Raw genomic sequence first — 21,118 nt, 5'->3', positions numbered from 1 at the left:
AATGTGCAATAGGTAACACCCCCACGCAAAGAGGAATCCAGAAATCCCTTTATGGAAAGTGATTTTTCATAAAGGTCCATGAGTCTAGACCACGTGGAGGATTAAAACACAAAAGCATTTTTTAGGAAATTCAGCCATAACTTATTTCATTTGTGTCTCTCTTTTCCAGAGTACACTTGTCCCCCAGTTCAATTTTCTAGACATCTTCCCCAAAGTCACCTGCAGGCCTCCCAAAGAAGTGATCAACATGGAGCTGGATCCTCAGTGGAGCTATGAAGAACCAGGAATGGATCAGAGAGCATTCTGCAGCGAAACATTCCAGAGACCTTACCAATATTTAAGACGGTTCCATCAGAAAGAAAACCTAGACACATTCCAGTACCGAGAAGGCTCTGTGGAGGGCAGCCCCAGTGAATGCATCCAACATCTCCTGATTTACTGCGGGGTGATAAACCCATCCTGGTCAGAGCTTTGGAACTTTGCTCGGTTCCTGAACTACCAGCTCCAAGATTGTGAGGCCTCTCTTTTCTGTGATCCCAGCTTTGTTGGGGATACGCTGGTGGGCTTCAAGAACTTTGTGGTCACCTTCATGATCTTCATGGCACGAGATTTCGCTACACCTACACTTCACACGTCCGACCAAAGCCCAGGGAAGTACACGGTCACCATGGACGGGGTCAAGGAAGAAGATCTAGCTCCTTTCTCTCTCCGGAAGAGATGGGAGTCAGAGCCCCACCCATATGTGTTCTTCAACAATGACCACACATCCATGACGTTCATAGGCTTCCATTTCCAGCCCAATCAGAATGGCAGTGTTGACGCCATTGACCGCTTGAGTGGGGAAGTCATCAAGAAGGACGTTATGACAGTGCAGCTGTATAAGGGCCTGTTGCTTCAGAGGGTGCCCTTCAACATTGACTTTGACCAGCTGCCCAGACATGAGAAACTTGAAAAGCTGTGCCTGGCATTGGGGATCCAGTGGCCCATTGACCCCGATGAAACATACGAGCTTACAACAGACAATATGCTTAAGATCCTTGCCATTGAGATGCGTTTCCGGTGTGGCATCCCCGTCATCATCATGGGAGAAACCGGCTGTGGGAAAACGAGACTCATTAAATTCCTTAGTGACCTGCGGCGTGGGGGTGCTGACGCTGACACCATGAAGTTGGTCAAGGTACACGGGGGAACAACTGCCGACATGATCTACTCCAAGGTCAGGGAGGCTGAAAAGCTCGCCCGCTTCAATAAGGACCAATTTCAGTTAGACACCATCTTGTTCTTTGATGAAGCTAACACAACGGAGGCCATAAGCTGCATCAAAGAGGTCCTGTGTGACTACACAGTGGGTGGCAAGTCTCTGGCTAAGAATTGTGGCTTGCATATCATAGCAGCCTGCAACCCTTACCGGAAGCACACCCAGGAGATGATCTGCCGTCTGGAGTCAGCTGGATTGGGATACAGGGTTAGTGCAGAAGAGACGGCAGAGAGGCTTGGCTCCATCCCCCTGAGACAGCTGGTGTACCGTGTCCATGCTTTGCCACCGAGCCTGATCCCCTTGGTATGGGACTTTGGACAATTGAATGACTCTGCAGAAAAGCTCTACATCCAGCAGATTGTCCAGAGACTGGTGAACTCCATCGTGATGGTAGAGAGCGAGACTTGTGTGATCACCGAAGTGCTTTCTGCCTCTCAGGGTTTCATGAGGAAAAGACAAAATGAGTGCAGTTTTGTCAGCCTCAGGGATGTGGAACGCTGTGTGAAAGTTTTCAAATGGTTTTACGACCACAGTGGGATGCTCTTGCCTAAGCTGGATTCCTTTCTCAGAGAGTCTGGTGTCAGCCAAAATGACTTTGTGAGAGATCCCATCCTCTGGTCCCTGGTGCTAGCTGTCGGAGTATGTTACCACGCCTCTTTAGAGAGGAAGGAATCTTACCGGAAAGCTATTTGCAGGTTCTTTCCAGAACCATATAATGACAGCAAGGTTATCCTGGATGAGATAACTCGAACCCAGGATCTTTTTCTGAATGGTGTATCTCTGAGGAAAACGATCGCTAAGAACTTGGCTTTGAAGGAGAATGTCTTCATGATGGTTATCTGCATCGAGCTCAAGATTCCTCTCTTCTTGGTGGGCAAGCCTGGCAGCTCCAAATCTCTCGCCAAGACCATTGTGGCAGATGCCATGCAAGGCCAGGCTGCGCACTCGGACCTCTTCCGGAGCCTGAAGCAGGTCCATCTGGTGTCGTTCCAGTGTAGCCCGCATTCCACCCCACAGGGCATCATAGGCACCTTCAAGCAGTGTGCCCGCTTCCAGCAGGGGAAGGACCTGGAGCAGTACGTCTCCGTGGTGGTGTTAGATGAGGTTGGACTGGCAGAAGACTCGCCCAAAATGCCCCTGAAGGCTCTGCACCCACTGCTGGAAGATGGATGCGTTGAAGACGATCCTGCCCCCCACAAAAAAGTTGGCTTCATAGGCATATCCAATTGGGCCCTGGACCCCGCCAAGATGAACCGGGGTATTTTTGTGTCACGTCACAGCCCCAACAAGAAAGAGCTTGTGGAGAGCGCCAAGGGAATTTGCTCTTCAGAGCCCCTTGTCCAAGAAAGAATCCGAGGCTACTTCGCATCCTTTGCCAAAGCCTATGAAACAGTATGTAAGAAGCAGGAGAAGGAGTTCTTTGGGCTTCGTGACTACTACAGCCTCATCAAAATGGTCTTCGCCGCGGCAAAAGCTTCTAATAAAGAGCCTTCCCCTCAAGACATCGCACAAGCTGTCCTCCGGAATTTCAGTGGCAAGGACAACATCCATGCCCTGGATATTTTTTCAGCCAATTTACCTGAGGCAAAGTGCACAGAAGAAGTCAGCACCATGCAGCTGATCCAGCAGAACATATATGGTGATCTTCAGAAGGCGTCTGGCAGAGAGCTGGATGACTCTGAGTCCCGCTACCTGCTGGTGCTGACCAGAAACTACGTGGCCCTGCAGATCCTGCAGCAGGCGTTCTTCAGTGCAGACCAGCCAGAGATTATTTTTGGATCCAGTTTTCCCAAGGACCAAGAGTACACCCAGATCTGCAGAAATATAAACCGAGTGAAGATCTGCATGGAAACCGGCAAGATGGTGGTGCTGCTCAATCTGCAGAACCTCTATGAGAGCCTCTACGATGCGCTCAATCAGTACTATGTCTACCTCGGTGGCCAGAAGTACGTGGACCTCGGTCTGGGGACCCATCGGGTCAAATGTCGGGTTCACCCAGACTTCCGCTTGATAGTCATTGAGGAGAAAGATGTCGTCTACAAACATTTTCCCATCCCCCTCATTAACCGGCTGGAGAAGCACTATCTGGACATCAATACCGTTTTGGAGAAATGGCAGAAGAACATCGTGAAAGAGCTCAAGGTCTGGGTGGAGAAGTTCATAGATGTGAAAGCAGAGCAGTTTCTAGCCACACCCAAATACAGCCCTTCTGATGTCTTCATTGGCTACCACTCGGACACCTGTGCCTCTGTGGTGCTCCAGGTCATAGAGCGGCTAGGGCACAAGGTCTTGACTGATGAGCTTTACCAGGAGGTATCTGAGCAGGCCAAATTGGTGCTGCTGGATTGTGCCACACCTGATGCTGTGGTTCGGCTGAACGCTTCCTCAAGGGGCATATTCACTGCACAGTCCGTGTTGGAAGAATACTATCACAGGCAGCAGCATAACTCCTTTGCAGACTTCCTCCAGGCTCACCTTTGCACGATTGATTTGGAACACCATGCCGTCTTCACAGAGGTGATTATCTTTCTATATTTTACTCTTTTCATCTTTCACCTCAGGGTCCTTGACTCCCTAGCATCAAGATTTCAAGATTCTTTGCAAGGGAGTGTATAGGAACCATAAATGAATGTGTTGAGACGTTTGGTTCCTCTTCATGGCAAGTGCATGGAGACCTACATATTTATACATGTGCAGTTTAACCAAGTTTCAAGTGCCCATTTTTGTGCATTGCTGTGTGCAGTGTTCACTTCCACAAATGAGGTACCACATTCGAGTACTGTGCTAAGGACTCTGGGGACGTAAAGATGAATTGGTGCAGGGCTTGTCCTTGGTCAGTGTACAGTGTAAGGTGGAAAGACACTCATGAATGGGTACGTTGATATCCTACAATAGTGCTATCTACAGAGGTAAAGAAGAGCAACACAGATCAGGATGTGAGGTCACATGAACCCGTCTTTAATAGATGACTGTCAAGCTGATTGTAAAATATGGTTGGGAAGGTATTATAGGCAGAGGGCCCTACTTGGGTAAGGATGTCAAGATTTAAAATAACACAGACCATGAGGAAAACCAGGAGTTAATCACTGATGGAGCTTAAAGTTCAAGGCCACAAGTACCGAGAGATGGGGATAAGATATAGCCCGAGAGGTTAAATGGAGGGTCTTGTCAGTGGCACGAAGGAGCTTTGTCTTTCTGTATAGAAGGGAGTGATGGAGAAATGTATGTGGAGATGTATCCCACTGCCTGAGAGAGGGAGGAGAAAAAAAAAGTCTGACAAAAGACTCACAGAGTGGGATAGATTGGCAACTTGGGATATTGACATATATATACCACTAAGTATAAAATAAATAACTGAGAACCGACTGTATAGCCTAGGGAACTCTACTCAATGATCTGTGGTGACCTAAATGGGAAGGAAATCCATGGAAGAGGGAATACGTGTACATGTGTGGCTGATTCACTTTGCTGTATAGCAGAAACTAACACAACATCGTAAAGCAACTATACTCCAATTAATTAGTTAATTAATTAAAAGACTCACAGAAAAGATAGACCAGTAGGAAGGCTGCATTATCAGTTCAGTCAAAGGAGAGCATGGATGGGTGGAATTGAGACATAGTGAGCATGCAGATTGGCAGAGGTAATGACTGATTCCTTACAGGGGCTCTGGGGGATGGAGGAGGCTAGGGATGACGCCTTGGATTCTTCCTTGGATGACCAGAAGTTTGGTTAATCACAATCTAGGTATGAGCAACAAGTTTGGCGGAGGCAGTGGTGAATTCCATTTGAGATGGGCTTCCGTGTTCCTGTAGCATCTAGGTAGACTATCATGCAGTTGGATATAGGAATAGGAAGCTCAGTGTTAAGACCAGCCTAGAGATAATAATTCAGGACCTCGGATTTCAATATGCCCTTAAGGAGTGTATTGGTTGCACTGTGCGGTGTGATCCAGTGGCAGGGGAGAATTGCCAGCAGCTGTGGGAAGGAAGGGCTGTCAATGGCCAACTCCATCTGAAAGTATGAAGTACAATTGCAAAGAGAAATGGCATTTGTTCTGAGCCCTAAGGTATCATCAGAACTGTCAGTAGAGTCCAAAGTAAGAAAAGACACTGGCGTCTAAGAAGAAGACTTAAAGACATCTTAGGGACAGGGTGAGTTTTCTCTCCAATACCTTTGATCCTGTAGGTTCTGTTTGCCTCAGCACTGCCTCCTTTTGGAAAACAATGCTGGGTTTGGATTCTTTTCTATCTGTGTACTTGATGCACAGTGAGGAGCCCATAGAGGATGTTTGCTGCACATCCTCATGTTTCTGGGATCTAAATGTAGCAGGTGTGCAACACTTTCTTGCATTCCAGTGAATGATTTGCATTTCTGCCTTTGCAGGTCACTACATTCTCCAGATTGCTAACCAGTCATGACTGTGAACTTTTACAATCAGAAGTAAAGGACAGGGCTCTGAAACTCACCATCCTGTCACTGCAGCAGTTTGACACCGAGTACTCATTCCTCAAGGAAGTTCGGTGAGAGTCCCTGCCTTCACCTCCCACTCCTCTCCCTCCTCAGGATCAACCACTTTGTATTTCCTGTGTGTGGCTATGGTGACCACTGGTGTTCTCACCACTTCTGGTTAGTGAACCATGAGGACGTGTGACTCTGAAAAGGATATCGTTAAGTTCTCCAGGTGTCCTTCTCATCTCTGTTATCCTCTGCCAAAACATCCCTCTCTGAATCCAGCATCCTTATGTCTCATTAGGAGGCATTTATTGGGGCTTTTTTCTTTCTCCACTGGATTGTCTACTCACCTTACAGAGGAAAATCCCACCTGAATAGTTTTTTATATACCCCTTCTGTTTCCCATCACTTTGGAGAACGTTATCACCAATTTTTAGAAACTCACTTGGGTAATTTCTTTTTTCTTTCAGAAACTGCCTAGCTCACATAGCTAGTTATAAAGTTCTCATTATTCAAACAGATTATGACGATGGAATTCACAGTGCTCAGCTCATCGCCTCAGCAAAGTATGTTTTTGTTATTTTTTTCAGAAACTACATAGGAAACCCCAAATTTGTTCGGGAGCTCCTGAAGAATTCCTTCCTTGAAAACTGTGTAGTATCAGAATAAACATAGAAATAAAAATAAAAATTATTTTCCCTTTTTATTCCCCTAAATGTGGACTAGTGAAACAAAGAGAGAAAAAGCTTATGAAAACACAAAAATAGCCAAATGCAAAAAGTCTAAATAACAGAATATTAGCAGGATATAAAAGGGTATCCTTGGAACATGTGTTAAAAGACATGATTTGGTCATTATTCATTTTAAATTACATGATATGAATCTATTGCAAGTTCAAGGGCCATAATGGTATTTAAATGCTTTCAGCTGTATTTGTTGGGCAGCTTTAAATTGTTTGTAGGGGAAATCTGATGCTTTTAGAGTTAACTACATTCCCTTATTACTTGATATTAAAGTGAAAGTAATTTCTGAACCTTCTAAAGCATTGGAAGCCGTATTTCATATCATATGAAATGGTTGTCTTTGGCCATTGGTTATCTGTTGACAGAACTGTTTCTTGAAATGGAAACGCCCGCTAGCCTTACTCTTAGTAGCATCAGAGGAAGCCCAACAAGGATTGTAAGATAGGGTTCCTGACCAATAGAAAAATGCCATTTCAAGGCATAGGGACACAAGAATGGGAGAAAGAAATGAGCATACTTAGCGAGGTCTTGCCCCCGTTCTCTTGTAAGAGATGATAACAAGCATGAGGGTGTGAAATCTATTTAAAGCTAAAAAAACGTGAGATGGAACTTGACCACTCCGGGGGCACCCTTCAGCCATGTTACAACATCTGTTTTATTTCCTTGGTTATTGTTTTGATTTGTTTTGTCTTTGCTTGTTTGTTTTTAAAATAGGTATTCTGCTATAAATGAAATCAACAAGATACATGGAAATAAGGACTATATTTTAGTCTATTTCATCACAAAACTGTCCCGGATGGGAGGTGGAACGTCCTATATAGGGTTCCATGGAGGTAGGACCAAAATATTAGTGAATATGTTTGTTTAATAATGTTTGTTATTTCTAATTTGGTCGTATGATGTACAGTCTGGCAGAACATTAATATTAATGTCAACAATATTTGTTTCAGATGCAATTAGATTTCTTACTGCTGATTGATGCAAAAATCACTCATCTTTGGACTGGCTGCTCCAATACATAGCACTTCTTTCATTACTTGTTGATAAACACTTGATTAATCTCTGGTGTCTCACCTTTTACTGTAGGATAATGCAGAGGGATAGTTCCAACTAACACTGTTATGAATGCATGGATACCTTATGCCTGCTTCTGGGGCAAGTCTATTGATGCCATTTTTCTAAAAGCATGTGCTCACTTCATGTCTCTGTGTCACATTTGGGTAATTCTCGCACTACTTCAAACATTTTCATTATTATGTGTTCTATGGTGACCTGTGATCAGTGACCTTTGATGTTACTACTGTGACTAGCTGAGGGCTCAGATGATGTTTAGCATTTTTTAGCAATGTAGTATTTTTTTGGTGTTTTTGTGTGTAATACAGCATTTTTTAATTAAGGCATGTATATTGTTTTTTGAGACATAATGCTATTGCATACTTAATAAAATACAGTATAATATAAACATAACTTTTATAGACACCGGGAAACCAAAAAAATTATGCGATTCGATTTATTGTGATATTTGTTTTGTTGTGATGGTCTAAACCCGATCCCAAAGTATCTCCAAGGAATCCCCTGTATGAGAAAATTGGTATTCTAGAAATAGGCAAATAACAGTTTACTGTAATAATTTCATAGTTAATGGGAGGCAAACCTAGCCAGTGTCTCATACCCCTCTACTAATTATGATGCAGCAAGTTTAATAATAAATTTATAAAAGAATCACAGCCCATCTTCAAATGCTTTTTTACAAGTTAGTCATTTCCGTTTTTAAAACTGATTTTTATGCTAAAGTTGCTAACAGCTATAACATGAGATCTATATTGTTCCTGTGTATATTCAAGGGATTAGACTTTAGGGTACAAATCGTTCATTCAGCAGTGTGTTGTAATGTCAGGACAGTGGTGTATCCCTGCTTATGACTGACAGGAAGAAATCAGAGGAGACAGGAAAGATTCTGGGGCTTGTTTTCCCAGGGCTGTGGCGTTCTGTGCACATTGATGACCTCCGGAGATCCACAGTCATGGTTTCAGACATGACTAAATTGCAAGATGTGGCCATCAGCCAGCTGTTTTCACCGGAAAATCAGCCTGAGTGTGAGTCCAGAGGAATGGTCCTTGGGGAGGCAGGATGGTGGGAGCGGCCACCTGGAGGTATGCACTGCCCTGCGAGGAAGGGACCTCAGGCATCCGTCCCCTTGGGTCCAGCACCTGCTTCTCAGCAAGAGCTTGGGACACGTGTGCTGAACTGAGTGATGACAAGTCCAGGGTACCGTCTACTGCTTTCCAAGGCCAGGAGAAAACAGTATTTCCACAGGAAAAAGGAGGTCTTTGCAGATGCCTGTGGAACATGTCAGATTCTGTCTGCCTTGGCTCCCAGATCAGCCATCCGAGCCCAGGACGGAAGTTCGTGTTGCACTGGTGGACCACGGCCAGTGGGCACACCGAGGCTGATCTGCGTGACTGACGGCCTCTCCTTTGGGGACCCTCCCTGGACCTGGTGCCAGGGATGTCCTGGTGGTTAGAGCCCCAGCACACCATGCAGACGGTGTTGCCAGGGCTCCCCTTCCGCCTCTGAACAGTGACTCCATTATTCTGCTTCTTTGCAGTGGAGGTGGGACATGGGACCCAAGACAATGGTGAGGAGGCAATGGAAACTGAGGTGGTCAGATCAGGGGAAGTGGCAGAGATGGAAATGGAGACAGAAAGTTCTGAGGCGACGGACAGCCAGACCTCTGGGCCAGGAAGTGATGTGAGTTCTCGCTCTTTGTAGCCCTCTGGGCCTCTGTGCTGTTGGGCTGCCCTTGCTTAGGCTTGCCCCCAGGGGTCCTAGGAGTAGACTCAGCCGTCCAGGGCTTAGCCTGGCACTCCTCCCCCGCCACTGCGAGTGCCGGTGAATCACCAGCACCAGATCTGACCTTGGCTTTTCCTGGTGTCCCCTGGTTAGTTTTGCTCTGTTCCTTGACCACTGACGGGGTCCCCAGGCATGTGGGATCATCTCACCGTGATTTGCTTTTTTTTTTCCTGGCTGTGCCACGTGGCGTGCAGGATCTTAGTTCCCCGACCAGGGATTGAACCCAGGCCCATGGCAGTGAAAGCACCTGAGTCCTAACTGCTGGACCACCAAGGAATTCCCTCGCAGTGGTTCTGAGGGGAATTTGACGTGCGCGTGGCGGGAGCTTGGGCAGGAGGAACACTTGGGCACGCGGGTACTTAGACCTTGACTCCCACGTGTCACCTGGGTTCTCCTGACCTGTGCATGTCAGAAACGGAAGGCTCGATCGTCTCTGTCGACAGACGCAGATCCTGGACACCACCAGGCTGCTGAAAAGCTGTATCCAGGGCGCCGTGGGCATGCTCAGAGACCAGAACGAGGGCTGTCAGCGCAGTATGCGAAGGGTGTCCATCCTCCTCAGCGTCCTAGACGAAGATGGCGAGTACAGAGGTGTGGGGGCCCCTCTTGCCCGCACCCCAGGCTGGGCTCCCCCTTCAGACCATGAATCATGCCCCACTGCAGCTCTCCGTGGCTCCCAGAAGCAGCTGGCTCCCTGGGAATCTAAGCACACCTCTGGGATTTCTGTAGACTTTGTCTGACCAAAGGAGACGGGCTTCCCCTCCTTCTGGGGTGGGTCAGGGCTGCAGAGCCCACCCCTTGGTGCCTAGGGAGGTGGTGAATGCACGTCTGCCTGCTCTGCTTTTCCACAGCTGCATTCTTACGGGTCACCAAGATGCGCCTCCATGCCCTTTTAAAGAAGCAAGAAGAGAACTACATCTGCAAGGGGAAGGACTGGGTGGTGAGAGAAGCCTCCAATCAGGATGCCCTGCAGGAGGCCGGCACGTTCAGGTACCACTGCCGCCACCGTGAAAGGAAACCAGGGCGGGCTGAGGGGTGGACGCACAGCTCTCCCAGCGGAGGAGACGCTTCTTTCCAAACCTCTGAGAAATTCAGAGCCGTCAGTTTTTTTTTTTTACCCAAACAGCACAAGATGGTCTGGGTGGGGTGGTGGTAATGTGGAGTTTGCCAGATTCTTTTCTCTGCTTCTGTGTGTGTTTAAATTTTATCATAATGCAAAACAAAACAAAACAACCCAGAACATCTGTTCTTGTCGGATGTAAACTTGTACGAGCATGTTCGTTACCATACAAGAGGGTGCCTTTTTAGGTTAGTAAATTAAGGGAGGGAAGCGAAGTTGTTTTTTCAGGCCTCCTGCGTGAAGTTGTTTGATAACTACAAAAATAAGACCCGGAGTATTCACTTATTGCCCATGGTCCTTTTTCTGCAAAACTTGACACTGTTCTCAAGACTAGCCCTTGACAACCTGTGTGGTTCAGGGAGGGGGCACAGCTCTGGATTCCAGATGGAAGATTCCACCCACCCCTATGGGCAGGGTTGTCTTAGACCTGTGACTTCACCACTCTGGCCCTCAGTTTCTTTGTCTCTGAGAGAAAGGTTAACTCATCCGGAAGCTTGGATTTGGCAGGGGCGTGTTGTCTTCTTGCGGTTGGCAGGAGGGACACGTGGGAACATCCAGGGGTCAATGGACCGTGTGAGCTTATTGATGCTGGTTTTGTGACTGTCGGGTTTTTCTGCTTCTATGTTTTTCTGTAGTTATCCTTCATTTCTTTCCTAATTGTATCTTCTGAAGGAACTTTATAAGATTAGATTTGGACCTCGAATTATATTCATTTCCCTTTGTTCCTTTGTATGGATTTTACTAAATGCTTGATTTTACATAAATGCTTCTTAAAGTCTGTATTTTCAGTGTACCCTTGACACACGTCTTCACTTACTGAACTTCCCACATTTGCCAGTGTTCAAAGGGTGTTCAGAGAGGCAAGAGCAGCCCCACTTGTCACTGCCCTGCTGTTTGCTGTGCCTTGGGACCAGGCTCCTGTCACTCAGGGGCCGCCACTGGGTCTAACCAGCATCTGAGTCCAGGTGGAGCTCTGGGGCCTGCTGATCCACTCTCACAAACCTTTGGAGGCTAACTGCTCACCGTCCATGTGTTTTGGACTTCAGTCATTTGCCCTCTTGGGATTAAATAATCCAAATTGGGATAGTCTTTATACAGTCAGCCTTCTGTATCTGTGGGTTGCAAATCCATGGATTCAACCAACTGCATGTTGAAAATATTTGGAAAAAACAAATTCAGAAAGTTCCAAAAAGCAAAACTTGAGTTTGCCACATGCTGGCAACTATCTGGGTAGCATTTACATTGTGTTTACAACAGTTTACGTAGTGTTGACTTTGTGCTAGGTGTTATAAGTAACCTAGGGATGATTTAAAGTGTAAGGGAGGATTGGGTGGGTTATGCAAATGCTACACCATTTTATACAAGGGACTCGAGCATCCTCAAATTTTTTATCTGCGAGGGTCCTGGAAGCAATCCCCTCTGGGTACGGAGGGATGACTGTTCTAGGGTTTTTCCAGCACCCATAGTCTGCACATGTGACTAGGTACAGCTTCCCCCATTTCTCGCTGCAGCCAGCTTTTCCCTTCCACTCTCACAGTCTTCTGCACATTTCTGGTTCAATATTTTTATAAAGTATTTCTTTTTCTTTTCAAAACAGAGCCTGCATTTTTCTCCCCAGTATTAATTGCCTAGTATTAGATTTCTTGGGCCTTACCATAATAATTTTTAAGTGACTTATCAAGTTTATTTTTATGATAAATGTAATTGTAACAACAAAATGTAATGTAGTTAACATAAGCAATCACATTTATATATATGTGTATCTACATTTTTATATAAAAATATTCAGATCCAGTGTACAAAACCATTGACAACGAAAACTAAGTTCTAAATAAAGACATGCTTTCTTGTTTAACGTGACCTGGAACGAATTTACTGTGATTATTTTACTCTTGATTATATTCTATTCACAGCTGGTCTTTTTCTTAAAATAACATGTTTTTCAAATGAATTTGCTCATTCTTTTCTTTATAGAGCCTAGATGACTGGTTCTGGAAAACAGCTATATTAAAATAAATACTGGGGCTTCCTAGGTGGCGCAGTGGTTAAGAATCCGCCTGCCAATGCAGAGGACATGGGTTCGATCCCTGCTCCAGGAAGATCCCACATGCCACGGAGCAACTAAGCCCGTGTGCCAACAAAACAAAACAAAACAAAAAAATAAATAAATAAATAAATAAATAAATAAATAAATACTACTTGGCCTTTTCAATGAACTAATTCCATTTATTAAAGATAGAATTAAGGCCCTTTCCAGTTTCCAGTTCTGCCTCTAATCTTATTTCGATTTGTGAGTCTCTCTTCTAGTACTTAAAAATGATGTAAAAAACATGAAAAACATAGCTATAGTGTGGGACTAGCAGAGCAGATGTTTTGTTACTGCCAAGAAGGTACAAAATGTGAAAAGGATGCAGGCATACCAGTGTGTTCTGTGGTCCCTCTAACCTGAGCGGGCCTACCTCTCTCCCACACACAGGCAGACCATCTGGAAGAGGGTCCAGGGTGCTGTGACTCCCCTCCTGGCGAGCATGATCTCTTTCATGGACAGAGATGGCAACCTTGACCTGCTGGCCAATCCAAGTTCTCCATCCTGGGCAAGAGATCTTTGGATGTTTATTTTCAAAGACATTAAGCTTCTGAACATTCCTCTCGTGGCAGGTGATACAAGGTGACTAGAAGACTTTCTTTTCGTGGGAAGGGGAAAAACCACATAACATAGCAGCAAACTTAATAGGCTCCCCCAGGTGTTTGATGAAATACAGGTATGGATTTTTAGAATCACTCTGAAGTTGGCTCTTTTTTGTAGCCTAAAGGGTCATGGCATTACAGTAACAAAAGTTGACCCGAATTTTGAGAAATTCTTATTTCGTTCTTGTCTTTCCTCATTTCCCTATTCTCAGAGCACCCTTTGCAATTAAAATGGCTGGCTTCCACCTCATCTACACTGGCGAAGCTGCACGTAGGGAGCGTTGTGTTGATTTTCCTGCTCCTCCTGCCAATGGCGGGAACCACAAAGCCTATCCCTAGACCTGACCTTATGTAGCTCAGGCTCAACTGGGCTGCCAAAACCTTACTGTTTGGATTTCAGGAGGCTTTGATTCTCTTTGCGTGGTTATAGGGCAAGGGTGGGTTCAGACACCACCACCAGACTGATTCTGCCCAAGACTTCATGCAACCTACTTGACCCCTTCCAGCCATGGTTTGTTTTTGTTTTGCCTGTAAAACCAAGAGATGACATAAGATCATCCATGAGTTCCTTTATAACATAAAGCTGAGCTGTTCACTAGACCGGGGGCTGTCTTTACAGCTCTCTAAACCTCCTAGTTCTTGAGGATGAAGAGGAATTGGTATCAGGAGTGGATCTCATTTTGCATCTTGAGCGCCATCTGACTAACCACTTTTTTGGTCCTTGTTTGGCCGATTGCAGGTCTAAAGGGGAGATGTCCTACATCATGGTGCAGAACTACATGAACCTCTCAGAGAATGCTTCCAACAGTGTCCCATTTAGCTGGAGAATTAAGGACTATCTGGAGGAGCTGTGGGTCCACTCTCAGTACCTCTCGGGAGATGAGGGTGAGCCCAGCGATGGTGGGAGGGGATGTGTTCTGGCAGGAGGAGACCCTGCTACCCTGTCATAGGTCGGCACCCCCGTTCTGAGTTCCCTGGACAGCTAGGGCACCAGGACTCAAGATGTCCCCAGCAGAGCCCCTCTCAGCAACTGCCAGCGACCAGAGTAGAGTAATGCCTTTGCCCAAACTGAGCCATCAGTGTCCTCCTGAGTCACAGGGCACCTTGGTCTGTTGTCACGTGCCAAGTAGTCAGGCCATAGGCATTCCAGGAAAACCAGTGGTCACACAGCACTTTAGGGAAAGTCCTCTTCTATACATGAAGCAATCTTTTCAGTTTATGTATAGTACTGCTTTTTTAAAATACAGGAAAAAGATGGTTACCAGACTTGTTGTGGTGGTCATGTCATAAGTTACGCAGATGTCAAATCACTGAAACTAACATAATATCGTACATCAATTACATTTCAATTTTTATAAAAAGGAAAGATTTCTTTAAAAGATACAGGTTAAAATACTTGAAGATGAACTTATTTTTTTTAGGTAAGCATTCTGCCACTCTTTCTGAACAAACTTGAAGCAGTCTCTCTCTTGAGGAGAGAGTATTTCTCTTTTTCATACCATATCCTAACTAACCCTACGTTTCTGTGATAGCGTGTGACTTGGGAGCCAGCACCCTATCCACTAGAAGGCAAATCTTTTTGGTTTGAACAGCACATGACCCCAGCCCCTGGAAGGCCGCCCACTCGTTCCTGGTTCTCTTGGGCCCAGGGTTCCTGAAGCACATTATGACTTGGTAGAAATAAACTCAGTTTATCCCAGATTGTGTTCTCTTTGGGGCTATCTAGGCTTTTATGAATGGAATGGAACATTCCTTCTGACTTTGTTTCTGTTATTCCATGGGGAAAATATCTAAAGTGTCCAGAAATGATGATAAAAAATGATGATAAAAAGACAGCCTTATTAGAGCCATGTCCACGTCCCTGCATTCGGTGGGTAAGGGGAGTCATGGTCAACATCCTCACCCCAAGCCGTTCTCCATCTCCCCCCTCACCCACCCCTGGCAGGAGTGGCAGAGAAGTTAGTGGAGGTCTTTCAGAAGACGCCACTGGGCAGGTTTCTCGCTCAGCTCACTGTAGACCAGCGGCAAGAACTTCTTCAGTGCTACCTGAAGGACTTCCTTCTCTTGACCATGAGAGTGTCCACTTGGGAACAGTTAAATGTGAGTACTGACTTGGGGGCAGGGTGAGGCTGGTGTGACATGGATAAGATGCCAACATGGGAACTTTTCCTCAACTACCGGAGCTATAGTGTTTTTAGAACAGAATGTGGTCCAAGAGGACAGTGGTGTGAGAAAACGCCACTCACACCCTCAGAGCCCTCGGGGCTGGATGCTCAGCCTACTGCCCCAGTGCCCCTAAAACATGGAGCTTATTAACAGGAAGAAGACCGCCAATTTCCTGTGACATTTTCTTTTTATTTTTGTATTTTTTAAATATTTATTTATTTTATTTTTGGCTGTGTTGGGACTTCGTTGCCTGCACAGAGTCTTTTTCTAGTTACAGTGAGCGGAGGCTACTCTTCATTGGGGTGTTTGGGCTTCTCATTGTGGTGGCTTCTCTTGTTGTAGAGCACAGGCTCTAGGCATACGGGCTTCATTAGTTGTGGCCCTCGGGCTCAATAGTTGTGGCTCTTGGGCTCTAGAGTGCAGGCTCAGTAGTTGTGGCGCATGGGCTTAGTTGCTCTGCGTCATGTGGGATCTTCCTGGAGCAGGCCTTGAACCTGTGTCCCCTGCATCAGCAGGTGGATTCTTAACCACTGCGCCACCAGGGAAGTCCCACACCTTCTTTTTAAATGTTTGTTTTTTCTTGAAGAAACTTAGGTAATCATTTAACTGACCACAGCAAGGTGATAAAAATAATAATGTGAAATTTCAATGGAAATATTGAAGATTTCATACTTCAGTACATAAAAAAGGAAACTGACAGATTTGAGGAAAACATACTTACAACCACCATGATTAGGGGTTAATGAAGTATTCTTAGGAATAATAAGGGAATCCCCTAATTTTTAAAAAGGCGTGAGAGTTATAAATTAACTATTAAGAGAATAATTATACGGATGTCCAGAAAACGCTGGGAAAAATGCTCGGCCTCACTAGTAAAGCAACAAGGCATGAGCAGCTTTTAGATACCATCTTTACTTGTCCACGTGGCAAAACTGGTTTTTTGTTTTTTAATTTAGTTTATTTTTGGCTGCATTGGGTCTTCGTTACTGAGTGGGCTTTCTCTGGTTGCAGTGAGCACGGACTGCTCCTCGTGGTGGTGCGCGGGCTTCTCAGTGTGGTGGCTTCTCTTGTTGCAGAGCATGGGCTCTAGGCGCGTGGGCTTCAGTAGTTGTGGCATGAGGACTCAGTAGTTGTGGCACATGGGCTCAGCTGCTCCGCAGCATGTGGGATTTTCCCGGACCAGGGATTAAACCCATGTCCCCTGCATTGGCAGGTGGATTCTCAACCACTGAGCCACCAGGGAAATCCCAAAACTGGTTTTTAAAACGGCCAGAGTTCCTCCATTACCAGTGGCGGTGTGAATGGCGTGGTGCTTCTGGAAAAGCTGTCTGTCAGGATGAATGGAGAACTTTACAAAATCTGAACTGATGATTTGGTCCTGAGAACATTATCGGAGATGTGGACAAATATTTTATTCCCAGGAATATTCTTTTCAGTTTTATTTCTAAAAATGGAAAATTAGAAACAATGTAATTGTCCTAAAATAAGGGTTGGACAAATATTTGTAGAGCCATTTGACCGGTTTTTGTGCAGCCATTAAAAACACTGTTCTTCGAGCACACTCGTGATAGAGAAATGCTTGTAATGTAAAGTGGAAAAAAGGAATACACTGTGACCCTAATTTGGGGACTGCAGGGAGGAGATGTATGGATCTAAAAATGTCTAGAAGGGACAACACCAACAAGTATACCAATCGTGTGCATGGTTTTTAATTTTCTTTTTTGTCATTTGTGAATAGTTTCGGTTCTACTCAAGGAAAACGTATCTTTAAAAAAAAATAATTTACAAGTATATAGTGAAAGCTTGTTTCTCATCCCAGGTTCTGCAGATGGCTCTGTGGTCCTGCATCAATCAGCTGAAGGCAGGAAGGCCAGAGGAAGAGATCTCTTTACCATCCGTGCACCTCGCCTACCAGCATTTCAGGAGCCGGCTACAGAACTTCTCCAGGATCTTGACCATCTACCCCCCTATTCTACAGAGCCTTACAGAAGGCACACAGAACCACAACTGGGCTGGACATGAGATGGTATGGCCCCTCTTGGGAACGTTTCGTGCCTGCAGCCAGGCTTGGCCCCCTCAAGCGAGTGGGGGGTTGCTCCCACCACCTCCCTGGAAAGGGAAAGCTTATGGGCCACGTTCCAAATGGGAAAAATCAGCAGGGGGCACACACTTTAGTGTGGCTGCTCAGTTAGAAGGCATCTAACTCATGCTTCCTAGATCCCAAGACAATGAAAGGGGAAGCTACAAAGCCTGGAACATAAGAACACCGTGAGCGAATAGCCAGGGCCTCCCACTTAATGTTTAGAGCAGCCCAGTGGGGGTCGGGGGACAGGCTGCTCAGTCACGGGCCTGTTCTCTGCTCCCCAGAGTCTGGATGTGTTTGCAGCAGTGGCCTGTGCTGAAATGCTGACAGAAAACCTCCTAAAGCCCAGTCCCCAAGCTTGGTTACAGACAGTGAAGAATCTTTCCATGCCACTGGAGCTCCTCTGCTCAGATGAGTACCTGCAGGGCAGCAGGATGGTGACCAGAACTGTCCGGTGAGACCCAGGAGCCCCGGGCGCGTCCGAGAGAGAGCACATGCTCCTGCCACAGGAAGCCGGCCTTGCCTCATTCATTCTTTAGTGTCTGTTGAAGCCTTATTAAATGCCAGGCATCACGATGATCCTAGGGACACAGAGGAGAGAACTGTGCGTTCAGGGAGTGCGTGGGGTGACGGGGTGATGAAGAGGCCAGCAGGTTATTATGATCCTGAGGGAGAAGTGCTGAGGGAGAAAGAGCAGCCGCAAAGGACCCCAGCAGGGCAGCTGAGAAGGAACACGCAGTCAGGGTAGACTTCCCGGGGGACAAGGCCTGTGCTGGCTTTTAAGGGCGAGGTGGGATTCACTGGACACAGGCAGAGGCGTAGAACTTGAGGTGTCTGAGCTGAGAGCCTGGGGGGAGGAGTGGAAAGAGACAGAACTGGGCGGAGGTCAGGGAACACATCACAAAGAGCTTATACCTAATTCTTTCACCCACCTTCACACCCGGTCCTTTTCTTATCTTTCAACTCCTGTGCCTTGGAACTGCCTCCCTGCCCCTCTTCATACTGTCTCAGGCTCTTTTGTCAGAAGTGAGTGAGGGACCCCCTCTCTTGACAGAACCCACTGGAATCGCATTTTCTCCATTGCTCTCTTTGTGGAGCACGTGCTCCTGGGGACCGAGCACCACATTCCCGAGCTGCGCAAGCTGGTGACCGAGTACGTCTTCTTGCTGAACAAGGTGAGTGCGAAGGCGCGGCCCGGCAGGCACAGGTCTGCCTCTCTGTGAGACGAAGAACAATTGAAGCATGACCTGACTTTTATCAGCTGTGTGGTATATCCCCTTTCTGGTCTGAGAGTTTTATCTGGAAATGGTAAGGAAAGTGATTTCATCACATAGGCCATTAAAATGTTGGTGTTTAGTATTTTAATTTTTACCCTCTCCTGAGTGTTAAGTCAGGGTATGTCATTTAGCGTTCCTTGCAGGAAAAGGACTTTTTCTTGCAGCAAGTACGCTTGGGAAACCTTTGGGAGGACTGAAGGGTGGGCTCCAGCCAGGCCTCCAGAGGCCCCAGACTAGACCAGCACGTTGGGGTGGGGGGCTGCCTGCCACTGCCACCATCAGGAAGATGGGAGCGCAGGAGAATGCCACTGGGCACGTGGACTTCCAAACACAGTGCTGTTGGTGGGACCAAGGGGACAGGAAGCCCATGCCTCTGCCCCTTGACACCCTTTATAAAGTTGGTGATGCCCAGGATAGTACCTTACAGAAACAGTGACCGACCCTTCAACATCAGTGGCCTCTCAGGGAACACGGCCTCCGTCCACTGGGAACCTCACATGAGCACTGCCAGCAACTTTGCTGTGCAGCCTTCAAAATGTCTTTTTGTGACTGGCTTATTTCAGTGAGCATCATGTTCTCAAGGTTTATCCACATTGTAGCAGGTGTCAGAATTTCCTTCCTTTTTAGAGCTGAATATGATTCCACTGTATGGATAGAGCACATTCTGTTTATCCAGCCATCTGTTGATGGAAATTTGGGTTGTTTTCCACCTTTTGGTGATTGTATAAGTATCTGTTTGAGTTCCTACTTTTAATTCTTGTGGGTGTGTACTTAAGAGTAGAATTGCTGGTTCACGTGGTAATTCTGTGGTTGACAATTTGAGGAATCACCATACTATTTTCCACAGTTGCCATACCATTTTACATCCCCACCAGCAATGTCCCAGGGCTCCAATTTCTCCACATCCCTGCCAACACTTGTTATTTTCCTTTTTTTAAAATAATAGCGCTCCTAATGGGTATGAAGTAGTATCTCATTGTGGTTTTGATTTGTATTTCCCTAATGTCTAGTGATGCTGAGCAGTTTTTCATGTGCTTATTGCCTATTTGTATGTCTTCTTTGGAAAACGTCTATTCAAGTCCTTTGGGTTTTTTTGAATCTTTTGATTAAGAGATCAAATTTAGTAGGATATTAAAAACATATCATTTCCAAGTGAGATTAATCCTGGGAATTCCAGGATAGCTCAAAATCATAAAATCTGTAAATGTCATCAGTTACATAACAAATTAAAAGGTAAACTCCAAATGATTATTTCAAAAGGTACAGAAAGGCATTTGATAAAATGTATAATTTGGTAAAAAGATACTCTTGGCAAATTAGGAATAGAAAGGAACTCTCCTCCAGCAGATAATGCCCAAGGGGTATACTTTTTTTTTTTCTAATATTTAAATGGAAAATCATGTTTTTCAAACACCTTGGTTTCAATACCGCCACCCCAAACAAAGTTTTCTACTGAGTGTTTTCTGCTCTTTCACAGTAAAGTGACTATGTAACTTATTGTCCAAACAGGGACCCTTTTAAGAATGAAAGGGGACAGTAGGAATCCTGACACTGGCCATATGATCACCCTTCTTTGCAGGGGTTGCCACTTCTCGACAGGAGAATGTGGCCAACCACTTCCCGACAGCAAGCTGCATTCGGTTATTTAATGTTGAGCCCTGGATAGTCAACAGCCATGCAGTCCACTGGGTTTTTTTTTGGTTTTTTTTGTTTGTTTGTTTTTTGTTTTGGCTGCATTGGCTCTTTGTTGCTGTGCACAGGTTTTCTCTGGTTGTGGCGAGCGGGGGCTACCCTTTGTTGTGGTGTGCGGGCTTCTCATTGCGGTGGCTTCTCTTGTTGCAGAGCACAGGCTCTAGGCACCCAGGCTTCCGTAATTGTGGCACGTGGGCACAGTAGTTGTGGCTCGCAGGCTCTAGAGCTTAGGCTTAGTAATTGTGGTGCACAGGCTTAGCTGTTCCACAGCACGTGGGATCTTCCCAGACCAGGGCTTGAACCATGTCCCCTGCATTGGCAGGTGGATTCTTAACCACTGCACCACCAGAGAAGTCCACAGTCCACGTTTTTTTTTTTAAGCTCTTTATTGGAATATAATTGCTTTACACTCTTGTACCAGTTTTGGAGGTACACCAAAGTGAATCAGCTGTATTTATACATATATCCCCATATCCCCTCCCTCCCATGACTCCCTCCCACCCTCCCTGTCCTGGCCCTCTAAGGCATTACCCATCATCAAGTCAATCTCCCTTTGTTATACAGCAACTTCCCACTAGCTATCTATTTTACATTTGGTAGTGTATCTATGCCTACGCTACTCTTTCACTTCATCCCAGCTTCCCCTTCGCCCCCCACCCCAGCCCCGTGTCCTCAAGTCCATTCTCTACATCTGCATCTCCACTCTTGCCCTGTCACTGGGTTCATCAATACCATTTCTTCACATCCCATATATATGAGTTAGCATACGGTATTTCTTTTTCT

The 21,118-nt window shown here is 45.9% G+C and overlaps 1 protein-coding gene across 3 annotated transcripts in view; it reads left to right on the top strand.

Moving 5' to 3' along the window:
* RNF213 (ring finger protein 213) overlaps nucleotides 1–21,118 on the top strand; it is a 110,906-nt gene that overhangs the window by 62,986 nt on the left and 26,802 nt on the right. For all 3 annotated transcript variants that reach the window (XM_057715054.1, XM_057715055.1, XM_057715056.1), the window contains exons 31-44: nucleotides 170–3,775; nucleotides 5,645–5,781; nucleotides 6,184–6,279; nucleotides 7,171–7,289; nucleotides 8,433–8,552; nucleotides 9,065–9,207; nucleotides 9,753–9,900; nucleotides 10,161–10,299; nucleotides 12,906–13,097; nucleotides 13,857–14,002; nucleotides 15,063–15,217; nucleotides 17,103–17,309; nucleotides 17,651–17,820; nucleotides 18,421–18,541. In XM_057715054.1, the coding sequence (XP_057571037.1) occupies nucleotides 170–3,775; nucleotides 5,645–5,781; nucleotides 6,184–6,279; nucleotides 7,171–7,289; nucleotides 8,433–8,552; nucleotides 9,065–9,207; nucleotides 9,753–9,900; nucleotides 10,161–10,299; nucleotides 12,906–13,097; nucleotides 13,857–14,002; nucleotides 15,063–15,217; nucleotides 17,103–17,309; nucleotides 17,651–17,820; nucleotides 18,421–18,541 (5,499 nt within the window). The remainder of the gene's footprint in view (nucleotides 1–169; nucleotides 3,776–5,644; nucleotides 5,782–6,183; nucleotides 6,280–7,170; nucleotides 7,290–8,432; nucleotides 8,553–9,064; nucleotides 9,208–9,752; nucleotides 9,901–10,160; nucleotides 10,300–12,905; nucleotides 13,098–13,856; nucleotides 14,003–15,062; nucleotides 15,218–17,102; nucleotides 17,310–17,650; nucleotides 17,821–18,420; nucleotides 18,542–21,118) is intronic.

The sequence above is a fragment of the Hippopotamus amphibius genome, chromosome 17, assembly GCF_030028045.1.
Source record: "Hippopotamus amphibius kiboko isolate mHipAmp2 chromosome 17, mHipAmp2.hap2, whole genome shotgun sequence".
Lineage (NCBI taxonomy): Eukaryota > Metazoa > Chordata > Mammalia > Artiodactyla > Hippopotamidae > Hippopotamus > Hippopotamus amphibius.
This window is presented reverse-complemented; position numbering and strand designations above follow the sequence as displayed.